The sequence below is a fragment of the Bombina bombina genome, chromosome 1 (genome assembly GCF_027579735.1).
Source record: "Bombina bombina isolate aBomBom1 chromosome 1, aBomBom1.pri, whole genome shotgun sequence".
Lineage (NCBI taxonomy): Eukaryota > Metazoa > Chordata > Amphibia > Anura > Bombinatoridae > Bombina > Bombina bombina.
Genome location: NC_069499.1, coordinates 217,007,861 through 217,023,477, shown reverse-complemented (window position 1 = coordinate 217,023,477; position 15,617 = coordinate 217,007,861). Strand labels below are relative to the sequence as shown.

At 36.5% G+C, this 15,617-nt stretch overlaps 1 protein-coding gene across 1 annotated transcript in view; it reads left to right on the top strand.

Annotated features, from left to right (window-relative positions):
• Window positions 1-3,489: 3,489 nt before the first annotated feature.
• The window catches only part of MAX (MYC associated factor X), a 94,278-nt gene continuing 82,150 nt past the window's right edge, over window positions 3,490-15,617 (top strand). Inside the window, exon 1 of the mRNA XM_053697845.1 lies at window positions 3,490-3,720. Within this exon, the coding sequence (XP_053553820.1) occupies window positions 3,685-3,720 (36 nt within the window). The 5' untranslated portion in view covers window positions 3,490-3,684. The remainder of the gene's footprint in view (window positions 3,721-15,617) is intronic.

The window sequence follows — 15,617 nt, the reverse complement described above, 5'->3', positions numbered from 1 at the left end:
ACCCAGACGGCATCTTCCATCTTCATCCATCCGGCACGGAGCGGCTCCATCTTCAAGACATCCGACGCGGAGCATCCTCTTCAATCAACGGCTTCTTCGGAATGAAGGTTCCTTTAAATGACGTCATCCAAGATGGCGTCCCTTAGATTCCGATTGGCTGATATAATTCTATCAGCCAATTGGAATTAAGGTTGAAAAAATCATATTGGATGTTGCAATCAGCCAATAGGATTGAGCTGGCATTCTATTGGCTGATTGGAACAGTCAATAGGATTTTTTATTTTTCAACCTTTATTCCGATTGGCTCAGGATTTTATAAGGGTGTATTGGGTGGGTTTTATTTTTAGGTTAGGGCTTTTGGGCAACAATTTTAAGGGTTATTTGTAGTTTATTGTAGGTTAGTGTTTTTTTTTATTTTGGGAGGCTTTTTATTTTCATAGGGCCCTTAGATTAGGTGTAATTAGTTTAAATATTTGATAATTTCTTTTTTATTTTTTGTAACTTAAGTGTTTATTTTTTTTTGTGTAACTTAGTGTTTGTTATTTTTTGTAACTTAGTTGTTAGTTTTTTGTAACTTAGTAATTTTTTAGTGTAGATTTAAATTATTTGAGTAGGGTTAGGTGTTTAAATATATAATATAGTTAATTTAATTTGTAGTTTAATGTAATTTTAGTATAAAAGTTAGGATAGATTAATTATTAATTTAATATAGTTTAATGTAATTTTAGTATAAAAGCTAGGGTAGATTAATTATTAATTTAATTTAGTTTAATGTAATTTTAGTATAAAAGTTAGGGTAGATTAATTATTAATTTAATATAGTTTAATGTAATTTTAGTATAATAGGGTAGATTAATTATTGATTTAATATAGTTTAATGTAATTTTAGTATAAAAGTTAGGGTATATTAATTATTAATTTAGTTTAATGTAATTTTAGTATAAAAGTTAGGGTAGATTAATTATTAATTTAATATAGTTTAATGTAATTTTAGTATAATAGTTAGGGTAGATTAATTATTAATTTAATATAGTTTAATGTAATTTTAAAGGTAAGTTTAAATTTATTATAAGATAGGGATGAGTTAATATTTTAATATAAATTTAGCGGGTTGTTAGGTTTAGGGGTTAATAGGTTAATTTAGTTTATGGCGATGTGGGGGGCTGGTGGTTTAGGGGTTAATAACTTTAGTTACGGTGGGCTCCGGGAACGGCGGGATAGGGGTTAATAACTTTATTTGAGTTGCGGTGGGCTCTGGGAGCAGCGGGATAGGAGTTAATAACTTTATTTATTTGCGATGGGCTCTGGGAGCGGCGGGATAGGGGTTAATAACATAATGTAGGTGGCGCTGGTGTAGGGGGCAGCAGATTAGGGGTTAATAACATAATGTAGGTGGCGCTGGTGTAGGGGGCAGCAGATTAGGGGTTAATAACATAATGTAGGTGGCGGTGGGCTCCGGGAGCGGCGGAATAGGGGTTAATAACTTTATTAGAGTGGTGGTGGGCTCCGGGAGCAGCTGAATAGGGGTTAAACATTTTAGTATAGTGGCGGTGTTTAGTGACAGTATACAAATAAAGCTGGGAAAAAGCCGAATAGCAGTGAGATCGATGACTGTTAGTTAACAACAGTCCGCTGCTCATCGCCCTGTACTTGGTGCGCAGCTTTTTGACAGCTTTTTTGTTAAATATGGAGAGCGTATTCAGGTCCGCGGCTGCAATTTTAGGCGAGTGTATTGGTGCCGGAGAATGCAGCACAGTTGACGGCTTGATAAATAGGCCTCTATATGTAGGTATCTCCCTTAATTAATTATATTGGGTATTGAGCTGGTAAGATTAATTTCTCTAATATATATATATATATATATATATATATATATATATATATATTTACTAAAGCACTGTTTTACATCCCTTTAAACATGTAGGTAAAGTACCACTTAGGAACTGCTAGATGCTGCAGTGTTTGTGGCTCCCAAATCAAGGTTGTACCTATATGTTTAATGGGATATTAAACACTTTGGCATTGTAATATTTTTTTAATTATATGTATTTTAAAAAAATGCAATATACTTTAAAGGATTAACTTTTGATTTTCCCATGCAAAACAAAACATACTAATACAATTGCAATGATCACACAAATTTAATGTACCTTATTATGTGCAGAAACGAAGCTCCCTTTATTACTAAAATAACGTTTTATTTTTCCCCCATGACATCACGTCATCCAGCCCTCAAATGTAGGCCGTCTAAGGGATAACATAATTGCCAATGGGACGGAGATTATTTGCATGTAATTACAATATAATTGCGTCAGTCTACGCATGCGCATTTGTCTTTGTTTACTATCACATGCGCATATTGCGGCACAGAAGCCGTCATGACCGAGAGAGGAATAAAAATAACGTATGCGATGACGTTGCGCTAACTCACGCATGTGCATTGTGTGGAGGAATCGCCATCTTCCAACTGGAGTTGTCACCCAGTATTGGAAATCATAACGGCGAAAAAATCAGTGGGTTTGGAAAAATGTAATATTTCAAAGACTAATATGTAATAAACGATAAATATTTACAACATGATCAGCATTGAAAATCTTTTGATTGACAGGTATACTATTGAAATATAACAAATTGATTTTTGATTACAGTGTCCCTTTAATGACTTCTTTTTTCTGCTTTTCCTGTAATTGTGGGCTTTTCTAATGGATTAATTAAAGCAATGGGTGCAGCCATTTTGAAACCCTTATCCAATCTTTTTTTCTGAGGACAATTATGGATAGATAATGTGAACAGACAATAGCTGTGTTTACACTTTTTTTTGCAGAGGTTATCACATATAGTTTGTTAGAAATTTAAAAATCCTGTAACAAATTTGAGCTTATGTTTTGCTTTAGTATTCAACAGCAACAAAGGGGTTAAATAAATAATTATGTTAGCTCTCTGACAAGTTTCTCCTTTTTAGATAACTGGTTATGTCGCAGACCTTCATTTTTTTATTTTGTCTAAATAAAGAAAAATGCAACTTATAATATAAAAATAACCACATATTGAAGAAAACTTGGTTATTTCGGTGTATGTAGGTGGTATAACAGCTTTACATGATGTCACTATATACAGCTGCTTGGTCTAATCCACCTATTTCCGGAACGTCTCTTGCTTTGACTTGATTTACCAAAACAATCGAAAGCTACAACCTCTTGCGAGCAAGCACTGCCCAAAACACACACACACAGTTCTCCCTGTATCCACGTGTCTACAATCGCTTTCCGGGAAACATACTAACATAGACTACAAATTCCAGCAACCCCTGCAAACGTTGCGTCTGCGTATCAAGAAGTGCTTTGCGCCTGAGGTATCTGGGAAGCTTAGTCTTTCCATACTAAGCAAATAGTTGTTCTGCGTGCTACGCGAAATGTATATGGACTACATTTCCCGACATCCCTAGGCGCTTCCTCGGTCAGAGGCTACGGGTCTGGCTAATGATCCCTAGCAGTGAAGAGTCACGTGTGGCTTCCGTTGGTCTGTTTTCCTGGGCGCAGTGAGGGTCTCCCCTCCTCCTTTTCTTTAATTCGGTTTATTTTGTCCCTATCCTCTTTTTTACTTCGGATCAATTTCCCTAGATCGTTGTCAATCCTGTCTCCCTCACCGGATCCGCGTTCCCACCACTCCACGGTGTATGAAAGCATGAGCGATAACGATGACATCGAGGTTGAAAGCGACGTGAGTGCGGAGCTTGCTTCCCTTTAACTCGGGGAGGGTAACGGGGGAGGGGATCACAGTTCTGGGATTCTCATAACATTACAACCGTCATAGGACATTATTGCAATCTAAATAGTCTATTGCAGGGATATAGGCACAATGCAATTTGTATACGAGAGACTGATGCGGCTCAAGAGATGATGTTGTTTTTATTAGTGTCCGATCTCTAGAGTCCTATCAGTAGGTAATTGTGACGTCCTCATACGGTTTACAGCCATTTTACTGGTAGTACGTATCCGCATGATGTTAATGATATAGAACTATGTAATAAAACATAGTTTTATAGTTCCTAATGATAGTGATACCTATACACGTAATATAATGGATACATTTGAATAATTTTGGTGATGGGACCTCTTGGAGTAATTTGTTAAGGGTTGATAAATGGCTATGTAAAAAATAAAGCAGACTATAATCATAGTATTGACAATTTAGCAACAAATTTTAGTACCCAGGAAATGATTATTTGTTTTGTAAGAAGGCAGGTGTAGTTTAAAGCTACATTAACATTCACAATTATATTTTGTCTTCTTGATAAAGACAAGGAACTATAACTGTAAATATGAAAACTAAATTTCTAAATATGAAAATGAATTCCCTTTTTAGGGCAGCAGAGGTTTTCTAAAGAGTGGGCTCAGTGGAGACAGTTCTGTTAGGTGTAAGTAGGCAGGAAACACTTTGTAATATAAAATGATCAATTATGCCTAGTAAAAAAAATGCATATCTTTATTTATTTTCCCCCTTTTCCTTCAATTTAACTCTAAAAAAATGTGTGGTTCCTGTAAGAATTGGAAGTGACCCCGCAGTGTTCATAAACCTACCCCAGCTTCATTCTAATCTACCCTGTGATTGTTTCATCACTGTAGTAACTCACTTGTGTCTGTACCTAATTGCCTTGAAAAGAGTAATGAAAAACAGTGCATATTTTGCTAACATAATGGCAGTGTGCTGCTATTAAAACATTTTTTATTTATACAGTAGTGTTTAATTTCTGATATATTATGAATACATACCAAGTTTGTGGCCCAGTTTAAACCTATTTTTTTTTTTACCAGACAAGTAATTGCATCTAGTTATTTGAGGAATTTTGTTGGAACTTGTATAAATACAGTGAGGGATCCTGGTTCTCAGTGCAAATTTGAGGTAGAGGAGCAGGTTTACAACCTGTCTATAATACACCAAATCAAGTTTCTTTGTTGTGTGATACTATATATAAACATACATAAAATGATGATGATAAAGTTTACAAGCTTCACAGATACATACCTTTTTCATGAGCCTTAATGTTCAATTGTGAAATTATTCTGAATTATTACCAGGTGGAATTGAGTTTGATACATCTGTTGAATCCCTTAAGAAAATCTTTGGTATATCAGTATTTGAGGTTTTCCATCATAAATGATAACAATTGCATATTAAAAGTGTAGTTTATATAATATCATATGCAGTAGATCCTTTGTTAAGATCAGAATGTGGAAGAAGATGGCCGCTTGTGGCCTTCGACTCTTTTTCGGAGCCGGAACAATTCTTCTGAAAGTTCAACACCGTAAGATCTGTGCAAATCCAGATCTTAGTGTATTGCAATTTCACAAGAACCCAGAGACAGAACATTTTTTCACTTTCTGCAATGAGATTTTTTTAGTGAAAATTTTTCTGCAGGTCATTTTTAAATAAAATAAAATTGTAAATTTGTCAGTTACACTAAAGCACCAGATCAATTGCAATGTGTTGGATAACTGGAGAATAAAGCAATATTTAAAGTTGTATAATCTAGGGCAGTAGTTGAAAATTGCATTGCAAATTAGCTGCAGACAAAAAAAGTAATTGTAAAATGTCTCTTGAATTAATTTGTTTCCTTTTCTCTTAGTCTAACATAGAAATGTAGTAATAAAAAAGGTGCATTGAGCATACGAACATCTCACATTCAGAGAAAAACAGCTTTGCAGACTGTGAAAAGCTAGGGAACGAGCTTGCAAAAATCTAAGAGCCAGACAACAATCAATGCACTGCTGCTTTGCAGCACTACTGCATATTTGATTGTTGTCTTCAAACAGCACTTTGCTCTGGATGCACTGTTAAGGAAAACTTATACAATGCAGCCAGAGAACAGCTCTGTTTAAAAAGAACAGCCTAATGTGGAGCAGCACTGAAAAGTCAAAGTGCTAACAGTTCCTGTTCTTTCTGCAGACATGCTGCATTTTCTGCGATGACATCTCAGATCACTCTATGTTCTGCCTTGGGGCACAAGAATAAATCAGACTCTAAGAGTCTAAGGCCAAGAGTGGCTGCCTCCTTCCGTATTTGGATCCCAACGAAGGCTCAGAATGCGCGTGTCTATTGGGCAGGCATGTGATTATCTATTAAGTGTGTGCGTTAGGATCCAAATGCGGAAGTTTTCGTTTTTTAGTTCCATTCGGAGCCTGACTGATTATTGTGCAAGATCAATCACCACATTAAGATCTGTGCAAATCCAGATCTTAATGTAATAACCTTGCACAAGAAACATTCCGGCTTAGAAAAGAACTGAATAGCACATACTTCTGCATTCAGATCCTAAAAAAGGATTCAAATGTACGTCTACTATCTAGCTATATACACACACAAAATACATATACAGTCAAGGAGAAAAATAGTAGTACTAGGGTGAACCCTTGGCTTACAGTGAAAAACTTGTTATAAACCGGAGTCTATCTCAGAGATTGACAAATCTGTTTAAAATTTAGGAGCCAGTCAATGGTATTTGTATATAGATAGATGGAGAATAACCCAAAAGGTTAGGTGCCAGGGCTAAAATTCCTGTGTTTGTCGAGCCCTACTTCCTCTGTGGTTTATGTCAATTACATATTAACATTGTAATATAAATTAGATCCTAAGTTGGTTAAAATCTAAAGCCTATGTTAAAATATTTTTGAATTTCTAAGCATTTCAGTATAGTGTCTAAATTTTGTGGAGTGCATTATATCTAGTTTAATAAAACAAACAAAAACACAACATATCATAAAAAGAATCTGGAAAGACTTTAGTTTTTCAATTAAACAGATATGCATAGATGTTTGAAGAAAAAAATGTATATCTTTTATTTCTATTCACGTTTATATTTGATGTGAGCCCCAAAGCAGAACATGTTGTGATATGAGATGTCAATGCAGGAAGACTGGGACTGTTTGTACTTTCGCTTGTCAACGCTGCTCCACGGCAGGTTGTTCTCTTCAAACAGCGATGTGCTCTGGCTGCACTGTGTAAGTTTTCCCTAGCTGCTTGAAGAGAGCAGTCAAATACCAAGCAGCACTTCAAAGCAACAGAGCATTGATTGAGGATTGTCTCTAATTGATGTATTTCAGCCCTGCCCCTAGCCTTTCCCAGCCTACAAAGCGCTGTCTCCTAAATGTAAGACATTCTTATGAGAAATGCACCTTATTACTAAATTTTTACCATATAATTATGTTTTGTTAGACCAAGAGCATAGATACAAATTTATTTGAGACATCTTTAAAAAATAACAATTTGTTTTTATCTGCAGCTAATTTGCAAAGCAATTTTCAACTTCTGCAATATTATAAAACTTGCTTTATTCTCCAGTAACCAACACACTGCAATTGAGCTGGTGCTTAAGTGTAATTCATTCAAAATGTAATTTTAAAATGACCTGCAGAATAGTTTTCACTAAAAAAATTCTCATCCCAGAAAGTGAAAAAAAAGTTATGCCTCTGGGGATTTGAGATCTCTGAAAATTTCAGTTTAAACAAGCAGATGGAGTGTAACTTAGACGGTCTAGCTTATACAGAAATACGCTTTACTTTAATTTGAAATTCAGGGTCTCAGTGCACAGTGATTGACCCTAAGAAATAGCTGTCATCACATCACCCGAGGAATGCAACTCCACTGGGACTGCACCTGAAAGTCAGATTCCTCACCCAGTGGTGGATTAACTGCTGCAGTTACATCCATGTTTACCAATGCTGCTACATCCAGAAAGGGGAGTCTCCTGGTGCCAGACTTGAGAGGGTGTGCGCTGAGTAGCCCGGTGCTCGAGAATGTGTTGATCCCAAAGCACATCCGCTTGATCCATGTGCAGAGTAACATGACCGATACAGTAGTGCGGTACGGTTTTAGTAGTAGCCACTGCTATACTCTACAGTCACTCAGCCAGACCCTGAAATATTTGTATTCCAAGCCTCCCTCTGGCCATGTCCCTTTTGGTCCTTTTTCAGAATCTAACTTGCTAACTAGAACGCTGTAGTTTCTGCACCAGTGTACAAATGTCTAACCTTCCTGGTTCATGTAGTCCCCAGCCGTCTGACCTTAATAGGATCTAGCCACATTAGGCTTAAAGGACAGTCTACACCAGAATTTTTATTGTTTAAAATCCCTTTATTACCCATTCCCCAGTTTTTCATAACCAACACTGTTATAGAAATACTTTTTCCTCTGTGATTACCTTGTGTCTATGTCTCTGCAAACTGCCCCTTATTTCAGTTCTTTTGACAGATTTGCATTTTAGCCAATCAGTGCTCACTCCAGGGTAACTTCATGTGCATGAGCTCAATGTTATCTATTTGAAACACATGAACTAATGCCCTCTAGTGGTCAAAATGCATTCAAATTAGAGGCAGTCTTCAAGGTCTAAGAAATTAGCATATGAACCTCCTTATACCAAGAGAACAAAGCAAAATTGGCGATAAAAGTAAATTGGAAAGTTGTTTAAAATTGCATTTCCTATTTAAATTATGTACTTTTTTTTTTTTTTTTTTTGGACTTGACTGTCCCTTTAAATATGCGTTTTTATTTCTGTGATTACCTTGTATCTAAGCCTCTGTAGACTGCCCCCTTATTTCAGTTCTTTTGACACATTTGCATTATAGCTAACCAGTGCTTACTCCTAGGTAACTCCATGGGCATGAGCACAATGTTATCTATATGGCATACATGAACTAACAACGCCCTCTAGTTGTGAAAAAAATGTCAAAATGCATTCAGATAAGAGGCGGCCTTCAGGGCTAAGAAATTAGCAAATAAATCTACATAGGTTTAGCTTTCAACTAAGAATACCAAGAGAACAAAGCAAATTTGATGATAAAAGTAAATTGGAAAGTTGTTTAAAATGTCATGCCATATCTGAATCATGAAAGTTTATTTTTGACTAGACTGTCCCTTTAATTCTAGGTGCAGCTGAGGGGGGTTATTGGGACATCCATGGGTGGCTTGGGGACTGCAAATAGTGGTGCCAGGGTCTAATATTAAAGGGACAGTCAACTCCAAATCTTAAAAAAAAAAAATCCCTTTGTTATCCATTCCCCAGTTTTGCACAGCCAACATGGTTATTTTAATATACTTTTAGCCTCTGTCTGTGATTACCTTGTATCTAAGCCTCTTTTGAAAGCCCCCTGATCACATGGCTATTATCTATTTACCAGTATTCCAGTATCTTATTCAATTGGTGCAGTGTCAGCTAGGGGTGTGCATCTTAACTGGTCTCACGATTCGATTACGATTATCCTGTCAAAAAAAAAAAAAAAAAAAAAAAAAATATATATATATATATATATATATATATATATATATATATATATATATATATATATATATATATATATATATATATATATATATATAAATTAAAAACTACATAATGTGTTAGTGGTAATAGTCAGGAGTGTACAGACACTACATAATTTACACATTAGGTATTAAATAGGTCTATTTAATCCAATGAGGGGAGAGGAATATAAGAACTATATACTGTATTAATGATACTAGTAGTTATGAGCTAACCTATAATGCTGAAACCTATATATTAAAGTATAACAACCTCCTACTATTATGGACACTCTTGGACCTATGAATATTCATTTAAAATCATGGAGGTAAACTATCATGATATAGAGCCACTTGTGGGCTGATGAAAAGCATAGCAAGTGAATTTATGTATAGGCTATAAATAATATGGGGTAATGCTCTATCTGCTTGCTTGGATTCAAAAGTAATAGGCTATTTAAGCAGAAATGATCAGGATAAATTGTCTCGTGTAGGATTATAGGTTTAGCGAGACTGCTGTACTAAGATAAGTAAAGGATGTAACTTGTGGTTAGTGTAATAGAGATTGTCACACAAATAAAAATCAACTGTAGGTGATCATTCAATAGGGGATTATATGAATCAAGGCGCGGGGGGGGGCACACTCAATGCTAAAACTTAGCATTAAATGTTTGTAGCTGTGTCAGATCCTAGAGGTGCTGTATACTTGTCTCCACGCTGCAGGAGCCCTCGGTATACGGCTGCAGACAACACACTTTTTCTGAGTGACATTTCCCTCTGAGTTAGTGACGCTGCCATATTAACTATTGGCAACAACAAGCAATAGGGATACACATCTTCCGTTTTGTGTACAGCAGCGGAAGCGAGCGGCCACCGTTTTTATTCCTGGCACAAGAGTAACTTCCTTTGTTGGTTAAAGAGGGGTTTTTACTTTATGCCCCCAGGTTCCCGGGCAAGGTATGGTCACACCCCAACACCCCACTGTGAGACTGGCCAGTGGGCAGCACATCCCCCAACTAGTATGTGATAGGAGAAGAATGGGAAGGAAGATGTATGCCGGTGGGGACACGTGATGCCGTGTGAATCGATTCAGCCTCTTCACTGCATCGATGCAGCATCGTTGAGGGTTGCATCGTGATGTATCGTGGTGGCGGCGATTATTTTCAACACCCCTAGTGTCAGCCACAACTTCTCTGGAGATAGCACAATGTTATCTATATGGCCCACATGGATTAGCAGTCTCTTTTTGTGAAAAACTAATAAAAAAAAAAAAGAATGTGACGAGGCTGTCCGTAGTGGCTTAGAAACAGGCAGACATTTAGAGGTTTAAATGTTATAAAGTATGTTAATACAATGTTGGCTGTGCAAAGCTGGGAAATGGGCAGTAAAGGTGGTATTTATCTTTTTAAACTAACAATTTTGGTGTTGACTATGCCTTTTAAGGCACAAGTGGCACCGTTTTAGGACAAGTTGATGGAATTCAATGATGTATATTCCCATATATGCCAAAGTTAAAGGGACATAAAACAGTATGAACTAAAATAAGTTTCGAAATGGATAAAGCAGCCAAAGTTTATCAGCAAAACGGTTTCTGTTTTAACCCCCAGTAACCCCTTTAATTCAGGCATAGTTTTGTTTGCAGCAAGCTCCCCCCTGGGCACTTCCATATAAGCAGTGCACAGTATAATGCTGAAGCTTTCACAAAGCATATGACATTATCTCCATAGAAACGAGCAAGCCTCCTGGCAACAAACAATAGCAGTACCTGCTGTTCCTTCTCAACCCCCCTTTTACTTGCATAAATAATTATCCTCACATGCACACTTTGTTATATGATACCTCAAGGTTTGGATTATAGGACACTGATGGGGTTGGAGCAGGTTACACTAAAGTGTAATTAATTTAGCTGATTTTTGGGAATTTTTATTAAAATACCTTTAAGCTTTTTTTACACTTTTTATTTTTTTTACTTCACACACGGTTTTACCTCAGTTGACCCTTTTATAATACTCACATAACTTAAAATGTTTTATGGCACTTTATGGCTTTAATCAACTTATGTGTTTTTTTTTAAAATTAATTGTATGCCTTTAAAAACTGTTTCTTTAGCGGTGAACAAGTGCAGTCGTCCTGTATGAAACGCTTCAGCGTTCTGCAGTTTTGTTTTGTTTTTTTACATGGTTTTAATAAATATGTTTTTAATAGCACTTGAAATTTAGGATTCTTTTGAAGATCCGGTTTGCTTGCTGTGCCTGAAACATTGCTTCTTGGGTAATATTTCATAATGCCACCCGGCTAGTAACATTTTCTGTGGAGGATATATTACGTTTTAAATCGTGTCTGGAATCAAAGCAATATTTTACAGGGACTTAAATGTATCACTTCTAATGAAGATGCGCTGTAACTTACTTTTTAATCTAGCCGTGCCATTTTAATGCTCCCCTTCGGTTGCCCACTGTTACAGCGCTTCATTAGAAGTGATTAAAGTCCCTCTAAAATATTCCATAGATTCCCAACTTTATTTTAAAGTAAAAGATAAAGTACTAGGAAAAAGAAAGCTGTATAAAAATAACATAATGAGAAACCTTACTTAAAGAACCAGTAACTACAGTAGATTTGTATAATCAACAAATGCGTGATAAAGACAATGCAATGGCACTTAGGGGCCGATTTATCAATGTCTGGCGGACATGATCTGTTGTAGCATACACTGTCGACATTTAAAGGGACAGTCAACACCAGAATTTTTGTTGTTTTAAAAGATAGATAATCCCTTTATCTATATGAAACATGTGAACTAATGCCCTCTAGTGGTGAAAATCTATCAAAATGCATTTAGATTAGAGGTGGCCTTCAAGGTCTAAGAAATTAGCATATGAACCTCCTAAGTTTAGCTTTCAACTAAGTATACCAAGAGAACAAAGCAAAATTGGTGATAAAAGTAAATTGGAAAGTTGTTTAAAATTACATGCCCTATTTGAAACATTTTTTTTTTTTTTTTGGATTTGACTGTCCCTTTAACATTGCATAATTAGTTCTGGTGAACTGCTTGTGCAATGCCGCCCCCTGCAGATTCGCGACCTCAGTTCTGGTGAACTGCTTGTGCAATGCTGTTCCCTGCAGATTTGCGGCCAATTGGCCGCTAGCAGGGGGTGTTAATCAACCCGATTTGTATGAGATCGGGCGGATTGATATCTGCAGCCTCGGAGCAGGCGGACAAGTTAAGCAGCTTAATTCCTGATTTCAGTGAGCCTGAAGGCTCGCACGGAATTGTAAGCATTGGGGCCTGTCGGCCCCATAGTCTGAACTTCAAATGAGTAGTAGATTTTTTTTTTATTTTTTTTTTGGACAAATTTCAAATTTATGTCTAATTCCACTCCCCCTGTATCATGTGAAAGCCATCAGCCAATCACACATGTATATTCTGTGAATTCTTGCACATGCTTAGGAGCTGGTGACACCAAAAGTATAAATATAAAAACTGCACATTTTGTTAATGGAAGTGAATTGGAATTTTTTTTAATATTGCATGCTCTATCTGAATCATGAAAGTTTAATTTTAACTTGTGTCCATTTTTAATAATGTGATGTTTGAACAATATCTGTCAATCTCGTGGTTGGACAAGACCGGGGAGATTGAAATTCTCCACATAAGAGGTGGAGAAGTGGGTAGGGCGCAGCGGTCTCATGACCGCTGCTTGATAAATCCTGACTGCAGGTTCTCTTGTTAGAACCTGCAGTTGTAGGGGAGGAGAAGGCTTGATAAATTGAGCCCTGGATAGCAAGTGATCCTTTTCTCAATGGGCTCTGCTTTGAGAATGAGTTTTTGCTCCTTTTTAGGTGTTTTTCTCCCCACTCACTTAACAGTTTTCTTAAAGGGACACTGAACCCAATTTTTTTTCTTTCATGATTCAGATAGAGCATGACATTTTAAGCAACTTTCTAATTTACTCCTATTATCAAATTTTCTTCATTCTCTTGGTATCTTTAATTGAAATGCAAGAATTTAGATGCCGGCCCATTTTTGGTGGACAACCTGGGTTGTTCTTGCTGATTGGTGGATAAATTCATCCACCAATAAAAAAGTGCTGTCCAGAGTCCTGAACCAAAAAAAGCTTAGATGCTTTGTTCTTTTGCTATCTTTATTTAAAAGATAAAGAAAGATTGATAATAGGAGTAAACTAGAAAGTTGCTTAAAATTGTATGCTCTATCTGAATCACGAAATAAAAAAAATTGGGTTCAGTGTCCCTTTAATATGTGCTATAGCCTGCAACATGACAAAAATATGCTTCTACTTAAAGGGACCTGAAACCTAAAATGTTTTTTGTTTTCATGATTTAGATAGAGCATACAATTTTGGACAACTGTCCACGCTTTCATGCCCCTTAAAGCAACTAAAAGTAAATGGTGTGTGGGGGGGGGGGGAGTTACATTTGTCATTTGGATCAGGTATGGCGAACTGGTGGTCTGAGGGTTACATGTGGCCTTTCTGCACTGGTATTTGCAGCCCCCAGGCTAAAGCATAACTAACAACTTGTGCCACATTTTTATGTGGCTACTGGAAAAATTGGAAATAAAAAATGTAATTTTTTTTTTTTTATTTTTTTTTTTTGGTGATTTAACTTAAAAAATCCTTCTGGAAGATAGAGCACTGCTGATCCAGAGCGGACATTGCGTCTGACCCAATCAGCAGCTGTAGTCACAATCTCAAAGAATGTACTGCTGGGTCAGTCTGCATTATTCTGAGTCCAGAACAACAAGAGTTGAGTGTTCAATCCCCAGATACATTTTTGAATTAATTTGTTTCTATATCCATGTGGTGTTATAGTCACAATATCTAAGTAACTTTGTCTTGGCCTTACGTGATTTAATGTTAGTTTTTGGATTTATCCACAGAGTTTGGCTTTTAAGATATATGGTCAAATATTTATTGGACCTTTTATAAATGCCATGAAGAAAAGTTTTGCTTCAGACCTAAGACTTGTTTTACATCTTGGAAGTAATCAGAGCATTCATTCTCTCCAATTTCTACTCTAGGGTATGTAAAAGGTGCCAGTCTCAATCTAATATTTATGCAGGAGTTGACAAATCTGTTTTAATATTTAGGAGCCAGACAGTGGCATTTGTATATTGATATATGGATAATAGCCCAAAAAGGAGCCAGGGATAAAATTCTAGGGGCCAACGGCTCCCTGGCTCTGGGGTTTGTCAAGCCCTGGTTTATGGGAGCCATTTATTTATTGAAACCTATTACAATGTTTTTATAGTCATTATGCTGGGGCTAAATTAACTATATGCTGACAGGATTATTCCCTTTTATTGTAACAATTAATAAGAATAGCATTTAACAGCTGCTCTTTCATGTATTCAATTAATTATTAAAAAATAATTCTGCCAACGAGGTAAAATGACCCCATTAAAGCATTACATGTCATTCAGCGGCTGGTCACTGTGGTTAGGTGCTGCATTAAGGAGACAGTATACACCAATCTTCATATAACTGCATGTAATAGACACTACTATAAAGAAGAATATGCACAGATACTGATCTAAAAATCCAGTATAAAAACCTTTCTTTCATGTAATTAGCAAGAGTCCATGAGCTAGTGACGTATGGGATATACAATCCTACCAGGAGGGGCAAAGTTTCCCAAACCTCAAAATGCCTATAAATACACCCCTCACCACACCCACAAATCAGTTTTACAAACTTTGCCTCCTATGGAGGTGGTGAAGTAAGTTTGTGCTAGAGTCTACGTTGATATGCGCTCCGCAGCAGGTTGGAGCCCGGTTTTCCTCTCAGCGTGCAATGAATGTCAGAGGGATGTGAGGAGAGTATTGCCTATTTGAATTCAATGATCTCCTTCTACGGGGTCTATTTCATAGGTTCTCTGTTATCGGTCGTAGAGATTCATCTATTACCTCCCTTTTCAGATCGACGATATACTCTTATATATACCATTACCTCTACTGATTTTCGTTTCAGTACTGGTTTGGCTTTCTACAACTTGTAGATGAGTGTCCTGGGGTAAGTAAGTCTTATTTTCTGTGACACTCTAAGCTATGGTTGGGCACTTTTTTTTATAAAGTTCTAAATATATGTATTCAAATATTTATTTGCCTTGACTCAGGATGTTCAACGTTCCTTATTTCAGACAGTCAGTTTCATATTTGGGATAATGCATATGAATAAATCAATTTTTTCTTACCTTAAAATTTGACTTTTTTCCCTGTGGGCTGTTAGGCTCGCGGGGGCTGAAAATGCTTAATTTTATTGCGTCATTCTTGACGCAGACTTTTTTGGCGCAAAATTTTTTTCTGT